Source organism: Pteropus alecto, unplaced genomic scaffold (assembly GCF_000325575.1).
Source record: "Pteropus alecto unplaced genomic scaffold, ASM32557v1 scaffold61, whole genome shotgun sequence".
NCBI classification, from domain to species: Eukaryota; Metazoa; Chordata; class Mammalia; order Chiroptera; family Pteropodidae; genus Pteropus; species Pteropus alecto.
Window position 1 is genome coordinate 463,114 of NW_006434835.1, and position 23,150 is coordinate 486,263.

Consider the following 23,150-nt stretch of genomic DNA (forward strand, 5'->3'; position numbering starts at 1 on the left):
AAGCATTGGATTACAGGCGCGACCCCACGTCTGCCGGGGGGCGGATGTAGCTCAGTGTACGTCTAATTTGGTATGTAATTTTCCACGTTAATTTGACCAGATGTTGTCGAGGTCCATTTAAGTGCGGTTCTGTCATCCACGCAGGTTACGGGCGCGTGTGCACCTTACGGTAGGGGACCCGCCACTTTCCTTTTCTCGTAGGTGTTTGCCTTCAGTCAGAGTCAAGGCCACTTTTTTTCTCATTCGTCTTTTACCCAAATTCGTGACCTTGTCGTGCAGTGACGACACCTCGTGAGCTTCATGGGAACGGACCTTCTTGTAGAGGCCTCTTCCTTTGGGACGTACCTGCACTTAGTCCCAAACTGCCGACACCACAGCTAGACACAGGGCTGCCACAGCTCACATTTGGGGCAGGACGTCACTTACTGTCACCGACACCTGAAGCCCAGGGCAGTGCGTTAGTCCTTAAGGAGAAGTGGGTGGGCCCAAGAGCACTTTTCACATGAGCTGTCACAGCACAGCATGGGCATAAGTGGCACCAGAATAAACGGATTTTCAGGGCTTGTGGAGGCTGCAGCATGCACGCCACCTACAGAACTGTGCCTCAGCGTCTGGACGGGTTCCAGCGTCCAGCTCACCGTCGCCCAGCACCGGTCCCGCCTCCCAGACAGGTGGGTTCGCTGGCCAGAGGCCTGATGCTCACTCCCACACTCAGGGCCATCGGCAGAGCGCGAAGTGTCTTTTGGAATCCGAGTCCTTCCTCGGGCCATCTGGGGTCTGTGCGCCGCACACGGGCAGACGGGCCTCACCCTGGTCCCCTCACCGCAGAGCCTGGGAGGAGGTAGGACAGAGTGTATTACGGCAGGAGCGCGAAGCCAGCTTCCCAGCTTCATCCCGGCGCGCAGTCGCTGTAAGCTCCTTCTCGGCCAGAACCCGTGCGACACTGCTGCCTTCCGACGAGGCCACCGCACGGCTCTGCGTGTCCCGTCCCCACATCTGTACCCGGAAGCACACACCCTGGCCGGCGTCTCCCAGCCGTGGTCCTGAGCTTTGGTGCCCAGCTCACTGTAAGCCGGGACTTCAGAAACACCTTTCCCCTTGGCATTCAGAGTGTCCCATGGCCTGCGGTGATGACACCTGGGAGGGAGGCCGCGGGGCTTGGCGAAGCCCGGCTACTTGGAGCTGCCGTGGAAGTGCAGGCGCCCGTACCCCGGAGGACACCCAGAGATGGCTCTGCTGGGGCACTCGTCAGCTGCCACCCATCCAGATCTGATAAAGGGACAACATGGTGCTACAAGTCGACCCCACTAGGAGCAGAGAGTCTGCGGTAACAAGTGAGCCATGTCCAAGAGCAGCATCCTGAAGCCCCAGGGGGCCTGCACGAAGGCCACAAGTTCCTGGCCACTGGCATCTAGCGCACAGTGTCCCAGGGCCCCGTGGCTGTGGGCGTTCACCGGGCGTGTGGGCGCTGCCAGGCTGTCCCCCCGGCCTGCGAGAGGCTGATGCAGAACCCAGTCAGCAAACAGGTCGCTGCCCAGGCCGTTAGGTTCCAGTGCTGTTTACGGGGTGGACGGCGGCACCTGCGAGCGGCTCCTCAGGGAGGACAAGCCGGCGGCAAGGACCCGAATGCTTGGCGAGAGGCTGCTGGTCTCCCCGCTGACACGCTGCTAGGGAAAAACCGGGCTGTCCCGCATCGTTTGCAAACGCAGCCGCTCTGGCGTGCTGGCAGTGATGACGTGCTGACAACAGGCGCTGCCCACCCTGTCCCCATGGACATGCGGCCAGCGCCCACCTCCGCCCGCGGCCACACCGTTCCTGATGTGGCTCCCGCAGGGCGTAGCGCTGACGTGAGCAGCCGTAGCAGCGAAGTCCCTTCTCCCGAGTGTCAGGAACCGTGCGTGTCACTAGGAGACCCGCAGAAGGAAGAACACCCCCTGCTCTGTCCATGGCTGTGAGACATGCTGACTCTGGGCTGCCCGGATCACAGACGGAGCTTGGGCGTGTCCTACCCATCACCCCAGCATAGAACAACCTGCAATGTCATGTCCCTAGGGTTGGCGATGCTGTAGTGTCGACTGAGCAGTGACGTGGTGACAACCACACACGGAGCCAGGTGGGCACGAGGCTTACCAGGCGGTCATCGCGTAGGACTACAGGTGTCCAATCACCACTGCGCACCTGGAACCAGCACAATGCTGTATGTCAGCTGTATTCAAAATGTTTTAATTGTGTAAAAAATAATAATAATTTAGTGCCAAAACCAAGCAAGTAAATTTTTACTCTCACATATTTGCAAACACGTGAAGTGTTGAGAAAGCACTCCGCCTGTCGCCCCACGTGCTCTCGGGTCCGCACACCAGATGCCGGGCGGGGCCTTAAAACATCTAGACGCGAACCTTTGCCGATTCAGACGGTCCTGCCACGTGACCCCAAGGAGCCCAGCACTGCTTGTCTGCTGCGAACTCACAACTCGCACCCTTCTCCCTTCATGCAAAGACCGTGCAGTCGCCAAGGAAACGCCCGCCTGCCGGGTGTTCCCACGTGGGCTCGGGGAGAAATGCCAGCGCACGTACCTGCCGCAGTCTGTACCCAAAGTAACCCGTTTTCTAAAAGCAGAACACGGTTTTTCTTAATATAAAATTTCTTTTTGGTTCTTTGAACTGATCGTTCCATTCTAATTCAGCTACCGTTTTTTTCAAGTGTAGGATATTTTATAATTGAAGGTCTTTTATTTTCCCCTTTTACGTATTCCATTACTTTATGTATGCTCTGTAAGTTTATAAAATTTGATATCTTATTTTTATGTAATTATTTTTACTTATTTTTATATATTTATGTAGTTATACGTTTACATGTTCAGATATTTATTTTACGTATGTTACGTATATTGTAAGTTGAAATTTCATGTTTAGAACGTTTCCACAGAGCATAAGGGCCTAAGTGTTCATTGTTTTCTTCAAGATGGAGATTATTTTTACAACTACTACAAGGACACGATTGATCAAATCAGCACAAATGTCGATAAGTAATTATTAAACATAGAGATATATTTTTATTGGAATTAACTTATTGATGAGATGGTTGGAACGTTCCACTTAGCTCCTTGTTCATCTTTTATGGTATCCCCTTCACCCTCGAGGCATTCCACTGTGGACTGTGAATTAGATGGTTGCCTTCCTTACTGGAGAGGGAGGCAGAGCCAGCAGCGATCCTCGGCCTGTCCCACCTCTGTAGGTGTGCGCGTTAGGTACCCTGTAGACAGATGGCCAGGAACAGAAGTTTAGTTACAGTGATGGAAGCTAATCCTCGAAATCCTTTCTGAGACATAGCAGAAAAGGAATGTATGAAGACATACCACTAAAATTACTTTTATTGATCTGTCAGCAAACAACTCAATCAGGCTGTCCTTCGATTCTTTTTTATAGCAAAAATTCGAAAGCATCTGATTTGCACAAGGATTAGTTACTAGTCATTACTCTTATTTTCTCAATTTCTGGAAAGTTTTCCAGGACCTATTACATCACTCTTAATTACACCTGTGATTTTACTGAGAGGTGACTTCCTTGCCACGATCTGCTCAGAAGTAGATCAAAATGTTATCAAACACAGCTTTGCCTCATCGTGCATTTTATATCTTTGACAAAATATAGTTTGACTGATAGGAAGAATTTGCAGATCAATCTGTGTGTGGAGAACTGCCATCTCGCCCAACCTGCCGATCCCCTCCGCCGGCTCCATCCAGTACGGTTCGTGGCTCTCGGAAGACACCTGACGTGTTTCCTTCAGATGAACGTATGAGCACACGCGCCCTTGATGGCCATCTTACTTACGAATTCAGAACATCTCGGCACGTCACAGCAAACCATGTTGCTGGCAGAAACTCTGAGCTCGGGGACAGTCTATTAGACAGGACAAGGCACAGCGCCCGGCACACTGTGTGGCGCTGTGAACAGAAGTCAGACACAGCGGCACTCCCGTCGGCCTCTCCGTCGGGGGGGCAGCCCTCTGCGTCTCTCCTCCCGGCAGGGACCCGCTGCATGGCCCACAGGGCGACACCTGGCGGGGATGGGAGAAGAGGGGAAGGCTGTTGGACAGGGCAGGCGGAAGGACGCCCCAGTGCCAGGGTGTCTCAGGCTGAGGGTGCGTGACCTCCAGACCCCCATGTCCAACATCCCTAGAGCCTCGCGGCCGCCGGTGTGAGGCAGGACCAGTCCGGAGCCCAGCTTCACCCACTGGCCTCGGATGGTTCGCCGCACGCAGGCTGCGGCCACCTGCCCTGCTGTCCCCAGCTCATGCGTGCACTCGCTTGTTTCTGCAGAGACCACCCCAGGTGGGGCGCCTCCAACACGGCCCTGGCGAGATGGCTGCCCCCCGTCTACGAGGACGGCATCAGTGAGCCCAGAGGCTGGAACCCCCACTTCCTGTACCACGGTGTCCCCCTGCCCCCGGTCGGTACCCCAGAAGGCCGCGTGGACTGTACGGGGGTTGGGTCCCCGTGGTGCTGGAGGAAGCCCTCCTTCACGGCACCTGGCCCACAGAGCGGGCTCCCCGCGGGTGGGCGCTGACCTGAATCCTGGGACCTCGCCCCCCTGCAAGGTGGGGGATCACATCTCACCAGCTCTCCAGGGGGATGATGCAGGTTTAGACTGAGGCCCGGCTAACGCTGTGCCCTTTACAACCTCCGCGGTTCCGATAGACCCTGTGCTCGCACGTGGAGGACTGGGCTGTTCAGAGACGCTTGCCAGTTAAGTGGGTCACTCATTTATGCAAAGGCGACGATGGCCACCCTACTTTCGGGGCAAATTAGTTGCCTCAAACCTAACCTAATCCGCCTAACTCAAACCTAATCCACCTAACTCTTTCCTCATCCAGGTGCGAGAGGTGACAAGACAAGTTATTGAAGTTTCCAATGAGGCTGTCACAGAGGATGACCAGTACACTGATATGCTGATGGCGTGGGGACAGTATATCGGTCACGACATTGCCTTCACACCTCAGAGTGTCAGTGAAGCTCCATTCGGGGGAGGGGCGGATTGCCAGCTGACCTGTGAGAACCGAAACCCATGCTTTCCCATACAGGTAGAACTTCTCCAGTTTTTATTTTTATCATGAAACTGGTAGATGCCATTTAAAAAAACCGAACAGAAGTTCCTTTGTCCTTTCCTGGGGTAATGGGAACAGCTGTTAAGACTGTCCCATGCATCCCACTGTAAATGACCTGTGCACACGTGTGCAGGTGATAGATGCATGTGTGTGTGGGCTTCGTTTACACCCACGTGGGCCGTGCCCACATCGTCCTGGACCTGGGCTGCTCAGCAATAGTTCGTGTCCTTCTCTCTATGTCAGTAAATGGACTGGACGTGGGTGGTTTGTCTTGATGCCCATTGTGTGTCGCGTTGTACCTCATTCAGCCAATTGACTTCTTAACGAGCATTTAAGTAGTTTTCAGCTTTGTTGCTGTGGTGGTGTCACAAATAACGAAGCTGACATAGTCAGACCTCAGTGTTGGTGTGCCTGTGCACACCTGGCTGACAAGCCACCGGGGAGAGGCCTGTAGCTTTGGAGTGAGGGCCTAGAATCCCGAAAGACGCTGCAGAATTCCGCAGTCAGTTTCGGCCACTCTGCCGAGGAGGGAAGACTGTTTCAGATGGGTCTCATTATTTGGGGCCTCCGTCCTCGCCGACGTTCCCAGAAACCTTCGCTGCAGCTGTTCTGTCCACGCCGAGCTGTGCTTGGGGCGGCCAGTAAGAGAGCCGGCAGTTAGGCCACCCGGGCAGGCTGTGCAGAGGGGGCCCCCGCAGGGAGGCGGGAAGCAAAAGAGGCTGGAAGGAGAGCCACGTTGGGGACAGGGTGATGAGCAGCACGATGGCACCGGGCCGCGCAAACCACTTGGCACCTTGCCCAGAGGGTGCGACGGGCCTGGACTGAGGGCGGACATGCGGTGTCCTGGGTCTGGCCAGCTGGGGCTCCTAGCGTCTGTGGAGAGGGCGCCACCGAGAGCCCAGGGTGAGCTGAGCGCCCTTCCCCGCAGCTCCCCGCCAACGCCTCGCCGGCCGCCGGGTGCCCTTCTACCGGTCGTCGGCCGCCTGCGGCACCGGGGCCCAGGGCGCCTTCTTCGGCAACCTGTCCGCGGCCAACCCGCGGCAGCAGATGAACGGCTTGACCTCCTTCCTGGACGCGTCCACCGTGTACGGCAGCTCGCCGGCCTCGGAGAAGCAGCTGCGGAACTGGACCAGCGCCGAGGGGCTGCTGCTGGTCAACGCACGACACCGGGACCACGGCCGCGCCTACCTGCCCTTCCCGCCGCCAGGCGCGCCCTTGGCCTGCACCCCCGAGCCGGGCACCCAGGGCCGCAGCCCCTGCTTCCTGGCAGGGGACGGCCGCGCCAGCGAGGCCCCCTCCCTGGCGGCCCTGCACACGCTGTGGCTGCGTGAGCACAACCGCCTGGCCACCGCGCTCAAGGCCCTGAACCCGCACTGGAGCGCCGACTCCGCCTACCAGGAGGCCCGCAAGGTCGTGGGCGCCCTGCACCAGGTGCGCGAGCCGCGGGGCGGGTGGGGGACTCTGTCGGACCCCTCCTCTGAGGTCCCGTGCCCTGGGGCGACTGGCAGCAGCCACAGCTGCACCGGGGGTCACGGGTGCAGCCCGTCTGCAGCCACCCGGCGCCTGCTCGCCCGGTGCTCGGCGGAGCCTCACCACGCCCGTCCTCAGCGCGCGTCCACCGGGTCGGCGGCTTTGTGTGCGGACGTATTTTGGAGACAGGAGAAGGCGGAGAGGGAAGCGACCTGTGTGCGCTTTGCCCATTAGCAAGTTAAATGAGAGTCTGTTTTAATTCTTCCCTGGTTACGATGATTTTTCACGTGGGATCGGGATCAGGACCTTGGGTGACGTGTCAGGTGGCCAGTTCTGGTCACCCCGGCAGCTCCTGGCTCTTCTCCTGCCCGCCGGCTGCCTGCAGGTCAACTTAGGACATCGGCAGTTTCCTCTTGGCGCTGTGTGTGTGGCGGGTGTTACGTGTGGGGTGTGTTTGGTGCGTGTGGGGTGTGTGTCTACGCGGGGATGTATGCGGTATGTTTCTGTGTGGGGTACGTGTATGGTATGTGTTTTCGTCTGGGGGCGTGTGTGAGGTATGTGTGGTGTACGTGGCATCTGGTGTGTGTGTTTCTGTGCGTGTATTATGTGGTGTGTGTGTGGTGTGTTTCCGTGTGGGAGTGTGTGGTGTTTTTCTGTGTGGGGGCCTGTGTGGTATGTGTGTGTGTGTGATGTGTATGTTTGTGTGTGGTATATGTGGTGTGTATGTTTGTGTGTGGTATGTATGGGTGTGTGTGGTGTGTATGTGTTAGGTGTGTGTTTCCATGTGGGAATGTGTGGTGTGTTTCTGTGTGGGGGGCTGTGTGGTGTGTGTGGTGTGTATGTGTGTGTGGTGCGTATGTTTGTGTGTGGTGTGTGTGGTGTGTATGTTTGTGTGTGGTATGTGTGGTGTGTTTCCGTGTGGCGGGCTGTGTGGTGTGTGTGGTGTGTATGTGTGTGTGGTGCGTATGTTTGTGTGTGGTGTGTGTGGTGTGTATGTTTGTGTGTGGTGTATGTGGTGTATATGTGTGGTGTGTGTGTGTGTCTGTGTCGGGGGTGGGTGCAGGAGCTGGCGTGGAAGGCAGGCGCCCGACACCAGCAAAGTCTGGCTGGGCCAGTTTTCTCACTGAGCTTCGTCACTGACCTGAGCCGTCCCTGGAGAGGTGGGGGCAGACGGGATCAGTGACATTGCCAAAAGGAAGGTGACCATGGGGATCTGCCAGGGGGATTGGAGCAAACCCGGAAGACCGCCATAGAACACGACCGGATCCTCGTCTCGGTTTAAGTAAAAGTCAAGTCGCTCACCAGACACCATCTGACCTCCCAATCCTGGGGGCAGCAGCCCCTCAGGAGACCAGCGCGGGACACAGGACACACATGGCCCATCCCGGGTCCCTTGGGTAGGGGCTGCTGCTTGACCATCCTTCAGGCACAGTTGGTGCCTGTCCCCTGGGACACAGGCCTGAAGGGCACAGAGGTCCAGTCGCCAGGCCTGGCAGTATCTGTGGCAACTGTGGAGCCAGAGGCCGGGCGAGCCAGGCCAGACGGGCAGCAGCAGGGAGAAGGGAGCAGGCGCCACCGCCTTCAGGAGAGGAGCCGAGAGGCGGGGACCTGAAACCCCACCCACGTGACTGAGCGAGGACACGCCAGAGCGTGTGAAGAGGAGCTGCATGGAAGCCCCGCAGGGCAGCGGGGCACTCGTGCTCATGGCCGCTGGCCAGAAGTGGCACTGCCTTCCACGGGACAGTCACAGACGGTTCAGCGGCATCATAGTTGCTCCTCAGACCAGGTCGTGAGGAAGTAGTGGAGAAGCAGGAACACGGCACGTGCCTGGCGAGGGGACTCGGTCTGCTCCGTAGCAGCCCTTCGGGCACGAGAGGCGTGTGGCGGCACGTGCTTTCAGGATTCCGGTGCCACCGTGCGTGCTGCCACCCTGGGGAGCACCAGCTGAACTTCGGGTAAGGAGAAAGGGAAGAGGCATCATCGAAACCTTTATACTTGGATTTACAGTTGTCGCCTGTCCCCTGGTGCGGCAGAGGGAGGCCGGTCCCCGTCTGCTGTGGGGAGGAGACGCCACAGAAGAACATGAGTGAGAGGCAGTGGTCGCCCCCGTGCTGGAGCCAGGCCATGCTCACCTGAGGCCCCCTGCCACGTTTGCACCTGGGCTTGAGGGGCCGTTCCTGCGAGTGAAGTTGCAAGTGCCTCGGACGCTGATGGAGGGCCTGGGGGCTTCCCTCGCATCAGCCGAGAAACCCCACACGGGGCCTGTCCCTCATGTCTGTCCGGGTGTCGCCTGCCCACCAGCGGGGACAGCTGCCATGCTCCAGGCCCCGCTACTTCCTCCACGCTCCTACAAAGCACCACATCACACTGAGAAGACGCATCTCGTCGTCCAGGAGGAACGCGTCACAAGCATGCAAATCCTGTGACTTAAACGCCCCGGGATGCTGGCAGCTCATCTCCCTGACCCTTGACCCGACACGCTGGGCCGCGCGAGCATGCCCCCTGGTCACGCCTCTCAGATGCAACTCACTGACCAAAATGTTCTCTTTAAGTTCTAAACCAAGTCGATGCTGAAAAAATGCTGTTAAATGCAAAGCAGGACTCTGGTACAGTGGTCCCCTGGGACCAGGCCTCATGTGGACGTCGCTAGGCCAGTGATGGCATCAGGAGTCACCATCCACGGGACGCTCAGCTCTGCCAGTCTTCAGTTTATCCCGTGAAGAGCTTGCAGCATCAGGTGTTAGCTGCTCATGGGGAGGGAGCCGCTGTCACTGTCTGTCACCTCCAGGCAGTGGGTCTGCGCTGGCCGGGCCCGGGGCCACGTGTGTTCCCCCCGAGTGCCTTCCTTGTCAGGAGCCACCCCGGCCCCCAGCAGCCCCATCAGCGTCTGAGGACAAGGCTCTGTAGTTAGCCCGTACGTAGAAGCCATGAAAATCCACTAAAAAGCAGAGCCCTCTCTGGGAAGTTCGATCCGAGGTCACCGACACAGCCGGCAGCTGTGCAGTCGCCTGCTCAAACCAGCGCGCTGTCTTCCTGCCCTTCCTGCTCTGTCACCTGAGGACAAAGGCACTGTCTGTCCTCCTTCCAGATGATGCCACGTGTCTTCACAGGACAGGACAGGAAGTGGGAGTTTAGGCTCATCTATAACCCACAGCGCGAGTTTGGTCCCTGTTGAAACCCCCGATGGCCCTGTGATCACCGTATTTCTGTGCTTCTGACAGAGCGAGTAGTTGACGGACAATTCAGACCGAGGAATGCAAGTTTGGTCCCTGTTGAAACCCCCGATGGTCCCGTGATCACCGTATTTCTGTGGTTCTGACAGAGAGCGAGTAGTTGACGGACAATTCAGACCGAGGAAAGGGGCCAGCTCAGCACCCGGGGCCTCCCTCCCCGCCCCGGGCTGGCACCTGGCTCTGCTGCCACGCCCCCTGCTCAGCAGCTCTGTGCTCCTCTCCCTCGCAGATCATCACGTTGCGGGACTACGTCCCCAGCATCCTGGGCCCCGAGGCCTTCGGGCAGCACGTGGGCCCCTACAAGGGCTATGACCCCACCGTGGACCCCACAGTGTCCAACGTGTTCTCCACGGCCGCCTTCCGCTTCGGCCACACCACGGTCCACCCAGTGGTGAGGCGGCTGAACGCCAGCTTCCAGGAGCAGCCCGGCCTGCCCCCGCTGTCACTGCAGGATGCCTTCTTCAGCCCCTGGAGGCTCCTCAAGGAAGGTACGCCCGCCACCCTGCTGTCCCTCCCTCCCCAGGGAGGCGCCTGGCCGCCCTGACCTCACACGCAGCTGGCCAGACACGGCAGGTGTCAGTGTTTATGGGGGAGTAAATGTGTTCAGACCCTGTAGAAGCCCGAGTCAAGCGACAGAAACGCTTTCCCCTCACACCTTCGGTGTCCCTGGAGAGTAGCAGGTGCGCTGGCCTCCGCCTGCTGGGCAGAAGTCACCATTCATGCCGCACATCGTAAACGGTGCCCCTGTGTCATTGTGTCGTCCCCCGGCCACCCTCAGCACCACGTAGCTTTAGAGTGAGACAGCTGGGTTGCATTCGAGAACCAGTTGTTCAGGAGAACTGTTCCAATTCACTCCTCCTTCCCCCTTTCCTGGTGTCCCCTCTTTCTGCCCCGAAGCTTCCAGCCCATGGCGGCAGGCTCCACTGGGCGCGGGCCGGAGGGAGGGGAGGAGGTCGCCCGGGCTCCCCACCCTGTGGAGTTCCTCCCCGCCTCTGCAGGAACCTGGTGTTTGATGGCCATCACCTCTTCGTTAGGGACAAGCCTGGTGCGCAGTGTGGGGCCATGCGTCCTTGGGAGCAGGGAGGAGGCTGGCCATGGTCCGGGGTGTTTTCCAGGCGGCCTGGACCCCGTGGTGAGGGGCCTTCTGGCACGGCCAGCCAAGCTGCAGGTGTGGGGGCAGCTGATGAACCAGGCGCTGACCGAGAGGCTCTTCGTGCCGCCGGGCCCTGGCACCTTCGACCTGGCATCGCTGAACCTGCAGAGAGGCCGAGACCACGGGCTTCCAGGTCAGCCGCGCCGCGGGCCTCCCCACCGCCTCCCACCCCGCTGTCACAGGAGCCACCTGCCTGTGGCCACCGCCGCTTCTGTCGGAGGCTTAGGGCGAGCATCGTGGGGGGCGGGGGAGGTGCAGCGTCCTGGGCAGACTGCGCAGGTGTTCAGAGTCCACCCCTGTCTGTTCCTCACGTCCTGACCTGAGCCCTGCACACCTGGCCCCGCTGCCTCAGGCTGTTGCTAGCCGGCTGGCCCAGGGTCCTGCCACCGTTGTGAGCAGAGATCCTCTCCTTAGGCCAGGTCCGTGTCCTCCCGCTCCTGCCTCCCACCCCTCCGACCTCCCGTCCATAGCCCTCCCCCGTGAGGCCACCTGTCCTTGGGCCTCAGAGTCCAGCCGTCTGGTCAAGCTTTAGTGCCTGCCCGAGGCTCAGCGCCTGATTCCAGGTTTTGTGCGCAGACCCGCTTCCCTCGCGGGCGCCATGAGCCCTGCAGGGCAGGGACCCCTCACGTGATGTGGGCTCCGCTGGTGTGTGTGGCTCACCCAGCCCCACCTCGGGAACCAGTCCCGCCCTGCCCAGGGCCCCCCAAACCTCCCGTAGGCGTGAGCTCCCCAGCCCCCAAACCCCGAGAGGCTGAATCAGCTTCACCTAAAAAATCACTAAGGAGCCTGGAGGACGAGTTCAGGCAGGGCCCAGTTCTCGTCCAGCAAGTGGACGATGGACGCGTCCACGCGTGTGACGGATGCTCAGCTCTGAGGCTCTCAGGTCGTGAGCTCGCCGAGACGCACATCCTGAGGATAAACACGCGACCCCACACACCGTGAGAGCGGCTCGTTTACCTCTCAGGCCGCAGAGTGGATTCCGCAAAGGAATCCCCGTCCTTCCCCGCCGCTGTCTCACCTGGCGGCCTCTGCGGCAGCCCCGCCTTCGGCACCCTGCAGCTGCGGCCCTATCGGTTCCCGCACCCTCCCCTCCAGAGCTGGAGACGGGCATGGCCGCGCCCCTCTCAGCAGCGAGGAAGGAGACCACGTGGTTTCCTATGTAGAATGAAGTGTTCCAACCTCCCACAGGAAGTGAGAGATTTTTATTATTTTTACTATTTAAAATCGCTTAAAGCTGGTTTATACTACTGTAGAAACACCCCCACCCGTGAATTTTGAAACTTTGTTTCGCTCAGTATTTTGAGTTTTAACCATCCTGAAAATAATGCATTTTTCCCACAAACGCGCAGTGAAGAAGCGGAGGTGTCTCCACGCCCTGGGGCGGGTGCTGGGAGCGTTATCCACATCAGCCGTTAGTGCTTCTGTGCTGTCACTCACTGGATCGTGGGACATTTGAGGGTGATGCTTGGGCCAGAAGTGGGTCACGGCACGGACTGTGGCATTAGCTGGGAGGCAGGCATCGCCCTGAGGGAGGCAGCCGCTTGCCCAGGCCTCGAGAGCGGGCGGGTGGCCCTTAGGGAACAGGACACAAGTCCTAAGAGCCCCCTACCCACGGCAGGTGTTGAGTGGAGGCGGGCGGCTTCCTGGTAGTTCTGGGTGACCTGGGCTGTGGTGCCGTGACGCGCGGACAGCGCGTGCACACGCTGCGGTGTGAACGACAGCCGTGGGCCCCGCCGTTCCCAGTCCCGCCGGCCTCTGCCAGCAGTTCCGAGAGCTTGGCTTTCACTCCGATGCACGCTTTCCCGAGCTGCCTTCTTCCCCGTACCTGGAGGGCCCCCGCTTGGCTCTGCACGCCTCTGTCACTGACGTGCGCCCCCCACCCCCGCGAGTCGAACTGGAAAACCGCTGCTGATTTCCGCTGGTCTGCTTCATGGGAGCAGGGGGTGTGCCCGCGCCCCGACGCCCTGTCTCACGAGTGCCCCTGCATCCCCGAGGACTAGCCCAGCCGTGACTGCACTGTGTGCGGTGCTGGGAGGGACACAGTGTCAGCGGAAGGGCTGCAGATGGCAGAACGAATGAGCAGGGAATGGTGGGCGCTCACGGAGGACTCGGCCTGCACCCGTGTGGGGTGCGCGGAGGGAGGGCCGCGCCACCTGGCCTTGGGGCGGTGACTGCGGGAAGGGGCGGTGCTCGGACCGGATGGGTGGGGTGAGGGGACACGGCGGTGTGAGGAGGGGGCGCTGCGGCGGCAAGGACGGCTGACCAGGGACGGGAGCCCCTTCCAGGTCCTGGGGGAAGCGGGGACCAGGGCCAGGCGTGGGGCTCACCTGGCAACAGAGAGGACGGGGACACGGGTTGGTCAGGCTGATGCAGCCATTTACGACCTTTCCTATGTGCGTGTGTGTATATGTGCGTGCATGCGTTTGTGCACATGCGTGTATCTGTACGCATGTATATCGTGTATGTGTGTGTATGTGCATGTGTATCTGCATATGTGCATGTGCCTACACGTGCACATGTGCGCATGCGTGTGGGTGTGTTGTATCTGTATATGTGCATGTGCCTGTGCACGTGTGCACATGTCTGTGTGTGTGTGTGCACGTGTCTGCCTGTGCATGTGTGTATATGTGTGGGGGTGCACCGTGCACACATGTGTGCATGTGTGCGTGCGTGTGCATATGCATAGGCACATATGTGTGTGTACGTGTGTGCATGCGTGTGCTCTCTCACGGTACTGTGAACAGGGTGGGTGACGGCCTCTCTGCCCCTCAGTAGGGACGAGAACCAAGTGCAGGTGCAGGTGATGTGACCCAGGCGGGGTTTGGAGCCACCCTGCGGCTCTCCCGCTTGTTTGCGACCGGACTTTATGTGAGACCCTGATGTCTGGACTGTCCGCCCCCCACTCCCGTCCACAGGGCAGGGTGATGGCCACTTTCTTTGTAGTTGGCACTTAGGGACAAGACTTCATGGCTGTAGCCACGACGTTGAGTGGGCGAAGCAGTAGTGGTATAGATGGGGGCAGACTCAGGCCCCATGACGGAGCCCGTGGCCCCTGTGCCCTGTGCAGGTTACAACGAGTGGAGAGAGTTCTGCGGCCTGCCCAGACTGCAGACTTGGGCCACCCTGAGCAGTGCCATGGCCAGCGGGGACGCAGCCGACAGGATGAGGGACTTGTACAAGCACCCTAACAACATCGACGTCTGGCTGGGCGGCCTGGCCGAGGGCTTCCTCCCCGGGGCCCGGACAGGGCCTCTGTTCGCATGCATCATTGGGAGGCAAATGAAGGCCCTGAGGGACGGGGACCGGTAGGTACCTGTGACCAGTCGCACCTAAGGCCTACACAGGAGGTGCTGTGCCACATGGTTCCTGTGGCAGCACCGGCCCCATCGGTCCTGCTCGTGTGGCCCTGGCATGTTGTCTCCCTGGGAAGTGGTTATTATAACCGTGAGATGAGCACGGCGCACTCTGTTCTCAGCACGTTGATGCCTGAGCACTTGCTGGCTTTGCCGCGTCACGTCGTCACATGGAAAAGCGGGCATCGTGCGAGGAACAAATCACATTTCAGATGCCTGGGGATGCCACCTGTCCTCAGATGCTCTGGCTGTGTCCGCGGGGCCTGGGGAGGCGGAGGCTGGCCGGGCGCGGGGCCAGTGGGTCCCCCACCTCCTCGGCCCTCAACCCCCAGCCCCAGCAGAGGGTTCCTGGGAGGACTGGGGAGCCCCCACGCCCCACGTCCAGCCCCAGCGTCCGCATGCAGCTGCCCAGGACGAGTTGGGGGGAGCGAGCGGTGTGGACGAGCACGGGAAAGCTCGCTCTCTAAGCAAGCCCGACACGCCCGGTGCGCCCCTTTTCGTGGTCCCTGTGCCCGAGTCAGATTTCTGCTGGCGTGTTCACGCCCCTTCGAGAGGGGCACGCGAGCTCGCCCCCGCCCCGCACGGCTGCATCGTTACTTTCCGAGCAGCAGCGTTCCAGGCGGTTGAGGTGCCCGGGGCCAGTAACGTGGTGCCCCTGGCTGCGGACCGCGTCGTCGCCAAGCTCGTGTGGTTTGAAGAGCTCTGGGATGCGGGAGGGCAGCGACGCGGAAGGCGGCGCTCGCGCCACCGGCCCTCTGTGCTCGCTTTCGGAGGTTCTGGTGGGAAAACGGCGGCGTGTTCTCCGAGGCGCAGCAGCGGGAGCTGGGGAGGCACTCTCTGTCTCGGGTCGTCTGCGACAACACCGGCCTCGCCCGCGTGCCCGCCGACGCCTTCCGGCTTGGGAAATTCCCCCGGGACTTCGAGGCGTGTGAGGACATCCCGGGCCTGGACCTGGAAGCGTGGAAGGAGGCCGCGCCCCCAGGTAACTGAGCCCTCGTCACCGTATGTCACCCCTGTGGATTCCACCCCGGAGCATAGTTTCTCAAGGCAGCGGCCTCCAGTCGCCGTGTTTGGAGAAAGTAACAGGAGACGGAGCCTGGCGTCCCCGCGGCCGGGAGGGCTTGTCCCAGCCTCGGCCCTCCCTGTAGAAGGCGCCGTCCTGTGTGCTGTGCAGTGCCCGGCGAGGGCTTGGGGCACGGCGGCGACCCGGGGTCCCACTGTTTCGGGCCTGTGCTGTGCTCTGTAGGATGCGGCGCCAGCTTGGTGTCTACCGCCAGGCGTCAGTGGCGCCCACTGAGCTGTGACAACCCAAGAAAACTACAGGCTCGCTACTGTCCCGACAGGGAAAGGGAGGGGGGTAGTAAGTTGGATGACACGCTTTCAGGATCGCGTTGAGTGGCCGCCGCTTGGTCGCAGAACATGGGGCCCTGAGAGGAGCGCGAGGCTGGGCCGAGGTTCACTCCAGCAGAGCGGAGGCTGCAGCTGTCACGTCACGACCTCCGGATCCCTCTGCTAGCAGGCGACAGCCTAGACTGCCAGGCCTTCCACTGCAGTGCCGCGCTGCACACGCCTGTCACACGCGTCTCATTCCCTGTCACAGTCTCAGTCACACTCAGCACGACCCACCCGCCCGCTCTGTCCTGGGGGACAATGCCGCTCTGGCCCCAAGCAGGAGCTTAGGGTGGACTTATTGCCCCCTCCTATGTGACAGGCCCTTTTCCAGGTGCCAGGGACACGTTTGTAGGGATAAATACACACATAGACACACGTACGCGCACACAGGCACGCTCACATGTACGCTCACACACACTTGCACACACAGCACTGACACTACATAGGGAGACAGCCGGCAAATAAGCAACAGTCTGAATGCGCACCCTGTCCCCATGGAATGTGGGGGCACCATGGTGTGATGGGTGGGGAGCTCCACGAGTTGGAGAGTATCCCCTTGGGGGGAGCACCCACCACCCGGGAGCTCTGCGAGGGTGACAGGACATGAGGGGACCAAAAGGTGAGCCGGCCTCGGCCCTGGGGGGCCCTTTCGCTCAGAGCAGGGCGCAGCCTGTGGGGTTTCAGGAGGAGACCCATGTCTGCTGCTCCTTTTGGGGGACCCTTGGCTACTAGCTGGGAGCACACGTGGGCGGGGCTGGTACAAGCACAGGCAGAACCGGGGGAGCTGCTGTGATAGGCCCTTGAAGAGAGACGGTGGCTTGGCCCCCAGCTGGTGGCAGTGGGCGCCGTCAGAGGGTCTAGGAGTGGAACCCAGTGACATCCTGGAGGGTGAGCCGCAGGGCTGACCAGAGGAGAAGCCTTGTGGGGGCTGGCGGGGTCCTTCATGAGCAGAGGGCGGGCCGAACGCAGGTTACCAGCCCTGCCGTGGCCACGTCCAGTGTGAGCGGAAGGCAGTGGGGGTGGAGGAGGGGACTCAGGAAGAGGGCGTGAGTCCGGGTTTCTCCATGAGCGCCACCTGTACGGATCACCCTTAAAGCCGAGACACCAGGTGCCACGCGGTATCTGGGAGGCAGTCCTCGTCCAGGCCCTCGGATGGAAGGCGGCGGGCAGGGTGGGAGCCGGCGATCAGCCTGAAGGTGTCCAGGGTCACCGGCCACAGACGGGCCTCCAAGCGGGGTGACAAGCCACGCAAGGCACTGCTGGGCCTTCGGAGCGGGGCGCTGGGTAGAGGGTGGAGCTGAGCAGGGAGAACTCAGGGCTGTGCTGTGTGCAGTGGACGGTCCACACCGGCAGCGGAGCCGCTTTGTCCGCGCATCGGACAGGGACACGTGGGACCTGGAGTCCTGGTGAGGTCCGGGGTGGGGACAGTCCTGAGAGGAGGCGGAGGACAGCATGTGTCCGACTGGCTTCACCTCCCAACCATGCACAGGTGACACGTGTGGCCTCCCAGAGAGAGTGGACAATGGGGACTTCGTGCTCTGCAACGCGTCGGGAAGGCGCATGCTGGTGTTCGCCTGCCAGCACGGGTTCGCAGTTCAAGGCCACGAGCAAGCCGCTTGCACCCCCCAGGGGTGGGCCCCCCGGCCCCCCGTCTGCAAAGGTCAGTCACTTAACCACGTCCGAACTGTCTCTTTCAGATGTGAGTTCAGGAGGAATGCCACCCACCAAAGGCATCTCTGGGGACGGCCACCCTGGGGACGGTTTTGGCATGGAAATCAAACATGGCTTCCTTAGCCGACCACGTCCCCAAGCTGACATCTTTGCGGGTGATGAAGCGTCAGTCACGTCAAACGGGCCGCACAGGTGACAGGCAGGAAAGGGAGAGAAGTCACACGTAGTATAAAGGCTCCAGAGCCAGTTTCTCACAGGAATCCAGATGCCCCCGTGGGAAGCATCGGTGCCCACCCGGGTCAGCTCGTCTCCAGGCCTGTGTCCTCGCGTCCTCAGTGCCCCCGGCCCCTCTCTCCGGCTCCTCCCTTTCGCCTGTGTGGAATGGGCATTGGGCAGCCAGGTGTGGACAGTGCCACGCAGAGCCGCAGGTGAGGGGCTAGGGGCCGAGTCGCTCCCGCCGAGAGGGAGGAAAGGGACACTGGGCAGCACGGGTCCCCTGACCCTTGGGGTCCACCTGTGAGAGCTGCCTGGCCACGCAGAAGGCCCACAGCTCATACCGTCCTCTACTCGGGTTTCTGATAAGAAGAAAGTGACCACAGCTGGAATGAAACAGCAGGTTGTGTCCCCAGCTGTGTATTGAAGTCCCAGCCCCCAGCACATGAGAATGGGACCTTAGAGGGACAAGGCCTTCGCAGGAGCGATCATGTTACGTGAAGTCTTCGGGTGGCCCCTGATTCCCTGTCCTTATGAGAAGAGGAGGCACAGAGGGAGGACAGAGGACAGAGAGGGGCAGCCACAGCCTGGGGACACCAAGCGCCACCAAGCCAGGGGAGACGAGGCCAGAAAGGGCTCTGCCAGGCCCTGTGTGTGCCTTGGCAAAACCTGCTTCAAGGCCCCAGCCTGTGGCGCTCGTCACAGCAGCCACAGGAAAGGGTGAGAGCTCAGGGGACCAGGTTGGGGATGAGTGGGGTGCCTGGTGGCCACACACAGCGGGACTGCCGCCAGCCCACACCCCAGGGGAAACCACAGGTTCCCGAGACACGACGGGGATTTTCGTGGTGCGGTGACAAGGCCAGGCCCAGTGGGCACCTCCCCCCCCCGTGTGGGGCCCCACGCGCCTCTCGTCCCCGCCAGCCCCCCTTGTTCTGCAGCACGGGGCACAGACGGGTGGTGAGAGTCGCCCACAGAAGATGCCCTTCTCCACCGGACATGGGAAAGGGCTCGCAAGAGCTTCTCCTCTGCTCCGAGCTTGGCGTCTGCTCGGCTCCCGTCACCTGAAGGGCCCTACCCACTTGCCAGAGCCATTTCTGTTGTCACTGCTGTCATCTCTGGATCCCGGGCTAGAGGGCAGCGCCCGGCCTGGCCGCACAGTGAAGGCTGGCACATGTCCCAGCACCCGGGCGCTTGGAGGCCACCTGAGAACATGCGTGTGTGTGACATTTAAGTGTGTCGCATTCATGTGCGTGCTTAGGAACATGACGTAGATCCCCCGATGTCCCGCTGGCCTCTGGAGCCGGCCGGAAGGAGAGGCTAGCAGACGCTGTGTAGGAACGGGGCCTCCAGGCTGCGGGGGTCAGGCTTGCGCAGGAGACCGGGGCCAGCAGGATGCTCGTGTGCGCTCTGCGGGTGGGCACCACGCTTGACGCCCAGCTGGACGGCAGTGGTTCCCAGGCGGGTGCAGGCCAAGGGCCAGCCGTGCCAAGTGTGAGCCGAAACCCGTCTGCTGGAATGGGCTGACACCCTCCCGTCCCACATGCGGCGGGACCCCCTCAGTGAAGGGAACGACGGATCCCCGGGGGGCTCTCGGCCACGTCTGCTTGAGGCCCTGCCGCAGGTCCCAGGCTGGCACAGCTCATGCCTGAGTATGACTTTGAGCTGAACCGAAGGTGCCTTAGGGGTCAGTGTCAGGGCCAGAGGGTCACATGCCCAGGGTGCTGCCGGGGAAGTGGTGTGGTCGGAAGTGACCTGGGAGGATGGGCCTCAGCAGAGGGGGACAGCAGGCGCCCCCCGACCGCGGGGGTGACAGTCCCCTTCCTCCTGGGTGGGGAAGGCCGGGACACGTTGGCCCAGGGGGCGGGGCCGCTCTGCCCAAGGGAGACTCGGCCGGGTGGTGTGCGGCGCGGCAGTCCTGACCCGTGCACTGTGCACAGATGTCGACGAGTGCAAGGACGTGACGGACCCCCCCTGCCACGCGTCGGCCCGGTGCCGGAACACCAGGGGCAGCTTCCGCTGCGAGTGCACAGACCCTCACGTGCTGGGCGAGGACGGCAGGACCTGCGTCGGTGAGACCGTGCTCCGAGGGCACAGCCCACGCACACTCAGGGACGGCCGCGCGTCCTCGGGGGTGTTCCCTCCGCGCGGTCTCTGGTGTCGGGCGGGGCAGGAACTGCCAGTCGTCCTTGAGCCTGGTGGTGCAGGAGGACATGGGCTTCCAGACCCTGGCACCGTCACCCCCGCGGCTCATCTCTGAGCTGAGCGCACAGAACAGAGAGGCTGGGTGACTGGCTCAGGGACACACAGCCCCCCAGGCACAGATGTAGGGTTCATAACGTGGCTTCTAGCTCCTGCGAAGGAGAGAAGAATTATGCCAGACACTTGTCACAACGCAGAACAGGTGTTCACCGCCCCCGCACAGCAGGGCAAGGAGCTCTCCGCATGGAACAGAGCTGAACCTCAGCAGACAGCTGGGGCCTCACGGGCAGAGCGAGGGCGGCTGTGAAGGGACCGGACCTGGCGGCGTGGGGCGGGGGACTCGCGAGAAGTGGCTGAGCGGAGAGGGCTTGGAGGGGCCCGAGCACACTTTGGCCAGGCGGGGGTCTCCCTCACCCAGGCCCCTCATAAAACCGCTGCGCTGTCCCCAAGCACTGGCCGTGGGCTCCACGTGTCCATCAGGTGTCTGCCCTGTTCCGCGCTGGGCCGGTCGGCAGTGATGAGTGGGACCGTGCGCACTGGAGGGGACCGGCCAAGCGGGGCGCCAGGCCTACCACTTGGCCTTGTGCCAGCAACCCCGAGTGAGCGCCCCCTAGCGCTCAGGGACCGGCGCCTGCACAGGCGGCTGCGATGACCTGTGGCCAAAGGGGCAGTGTGCCCAAAGTCCGCTGGCCCCGGATGGCCACACCTCATGTGGACGGTGCAGACCTAGGACGTGAGGAGCTGGAGCAGTCACTGGCTTCCTCCTCATGTTTGCAGGCGTCCGGTGTGGGAGAGCCACCCCGAGGTCCCCTACCCGCCCTCTCGGGGCGGCCTCCGCCCTCTGCTCGCGCCCGTCTGGCCGAGGCTCCTCGTGCTCTGGTTCCCACCGGCCCTGCTCAGGTCTCCTGGGATGGACACTCACGCCTGAGCTGGGAGCCCACTGCCGTCTTGTTCCCAAGGCCGGCCCCTGGGCTCCAAGCACCACGGACGTGACAGTGCGTCCTGACCGCTGGCACCTCCACCTGGCCTGTGCCCGACACAGGCAGCAGCGCGTGAAAATTCATCGGCGCCCGGCTCCCGCCTGACCGCCCGTCACGGCCGCTGCGCACCCAGTATCTGCCCCACCAGGGGCATTCCGGGGTCCCCAGGATCTCAGCACTGGGGATGCTCTCCCGGGGGGAAGAGTGGGCCACGATGTCACCTGGAGAAGGACAAGGTTCCCATCTGTTTGGCAAGCTGCCCCCTCACCTCACACTCCAGAGTGGGGGTGGCCTGTCTGTACAGATGCTGCTTCCAGAAAGATTCGTGCTCCTCAGGGCGTCGTGCTGTCACGGGTGGGCCTGGCCCAGGACCGGAGTGGGCTCGGGGTCGGGCCGTGCACGCCGGCCTCTGCCCTGGGCTGGTGGGCTCCCTAACTGGCCTGTTCTTACCCCAGACTCCGGGAGGCTCCCAAAGGCGTCCTTGGTGTCCATCGCGTTGGGCGCTCTGCTCGTCGGCAGCCTGGCAGGCCTCACCTGGACGGTGATTTGCAGGTGGTAAGTCGCCCTCGTCCGTGGCTGGGGCCCACTTCCTGGCCGGCGGGCTGGGCTGGAGGACGCGCTGGTCTTCCCAGGGCGGACGCAGATGCTGTGCAGTGCTTCGAGCGACGAAAGTAGGGTGCCCGCTCACACCACAGGGGTCGAGTCTGCCGTGGCGTCGGCAACGGCGGGTCCGTGGCGGCAAGAAGCGGTCGCAGTGAGACTTCCTTGTCTCGGTGGGGGGCGGCTAAGCCCGTGGCCCTGGGCCATGCTCATGCCGTGACGGGGCCGTCACCGCCTCCCGCCTCCACGGCCACGCGGGCAGTGTCGTCACGTCACCAGCTGTGGCGACGGTCATGTGTGCGCTGCATAGTCACTTGCTGAGACCGTGAGCTTTAGGGGGCCGTTCTAAGCAAAAGACCCAGGTGACTAGCTGGCCGCCGGCGTGCTTCACAGCTGCATTCACGACGGCTAAGCGTGTGTGAGGCGGGCGCTTGTGTTAACTGGGTGTCGCCCGCAGGTCACACGGCTCTGAATCCTCACTGCCCGTCACAGAGAGCGATGGGAGGACCGCACGCCCTCGGGACACAGGCGGGCCTGGGAGGTGAGCTGTCACGTGGCGCACTCCCACGCAGGCTCCTGGCGTCACACGTTCCCGTGAAGACCGGGGTCACCGCAGACGCTCGGGTGCTGCTGTGACCACACACGGTCCTTTGCTGCACCTCTGCAGGGCACGGTCCCCTCCCCGTTTGCAGCCACCTGCTGTGTGCTTTCTGCTCAGACGAGCCGTTTTAAGAGGAGAGTGACACGTCAGAATTTAACCCTCCTTTGAGAAAGTGGAGATGAACCCAAGCCAGGCCTGGGCAAAGCGGGGGCCGCCCTCCTGGGAACCCCGCCAGCTGAGGGCGCCGCCCACGGCACCCCTTGCGCTGGCCCAAGGTGGCGGGAGAGGAGCGGGGACAAAGCGGTGGCTTTTAAACTGCGCCGTTTTCAAAACGGAGACGATGGTGATCAGCGCGGGAAAGGTCAACCTAAACCCACTTTCTACCACCTTTACCTTATGTGCGTGACCCCAGGTGACGTGGCGTTAGAAAGTCGCTACTCTGCTCCCGGGGCTTGTCCCAGACGGAAGGGCCTGGCCGACCTAGCGATGCTCAGGGCTAAGATGGGCCTGTCGTGGGGGCGTCCGTCACAGCGCCAGCCTCCCAAACAGACCGCAGGTGCCCTGCGGGAGCAAGGCCCCCGTCCCCTCCACGCACAGACCATGCCCATCCCCACACCGGGGACAGAGGCCCCGTCGGCCCGCACTGTGACCCAGGGCATGGGCGTGGTGCCTTGTTTGTCGTGGCTCAAGTCACTTCTCTCCCGTAGGGCCCGTGGCGGCTCCATGGGGAAGCCCCATGTCACCAAGCGCGACCCCCCAGCTGACCCAGGGACAGACGGTCCGGCCCAGAGCCAGGAGCTCCCTTCCCAAAATGGGAGGCGGGAAGACGTGCGGTCTCTGCCGGCCCTTCCTCACTGAGGCGGCCGTCAGCGCTCCCACGCTGCCCAGTGCACACGGCTGCAGCCGAGGTCGAGCTTCCCAGGACCGTGGCCGGGCAGAGTGGCAGGACACTTGCACGTCATCCAATGCCTGATCAGGACAAACCGACCTGGACAATGAAAACAGCTATGTGTTTCAAAAGCGTGACATACTTCAGAACTGTTTTATGTTTCAAAATCCCCAGAGACCATTTTCCAAATAAAGGCAAGTCTAGCACCACGGTCCAGCTGGGGTGGCAGGCGGACGAGTAAACCGGACACCTCATGATGGTCCCGCTGCCCGTTTGTCCCCCGGGCGTCGCCA

The 23,150-nt window shown here is 61.6% G+C and overlaps 1 protein-coding gene across 1 annotated transcript in view; it reads left to right on the forward strand.

Annotated features, from left to right (window-relative positions):
• Window positions 1-22,826, forward strand: part of TPO (thyroid peroxidase) — a 30,797-nt gene extending 7,971 nt beyond the window's left edge. Inside the window, 13 exon segments of the mRNA XM_006910402.1 lie at window positions 4,319-4,448; window positions 4,873-5,079; window positions 6,032-6,059; window positions 6,062-6,534; window positions 10,036-10,294; window positions 10,922-11,092; window positions 14,027-14,264; window positions 15,086-15,294; window positions 17,194-17,364; window positions 19,526-19,657; window positions 21,223-21,322; window positions 21,825-21,908; window positions 22,676-22,826. Coding sequence (XP_006910464.1) covers window positions 4,319-4,448; window positions 4,873-5,079; window positions 6,032-6,059; window positions 6,062-6,534; window positions 10,036-10,294; window positions 10,922-11,092; window positions 14,027-14,264; window positions 15,086-15,294; window positions 17,194-17,364; window positions 19,526-19,657; window positions 21,223-21,322; window positions 21,825-21,908; window positions 22,676-22,826 — 2,353 coding nt within the window.
• The last annotated feature ends 324 nt before the right edge of the window (window positions 22,827-23,150 follow it).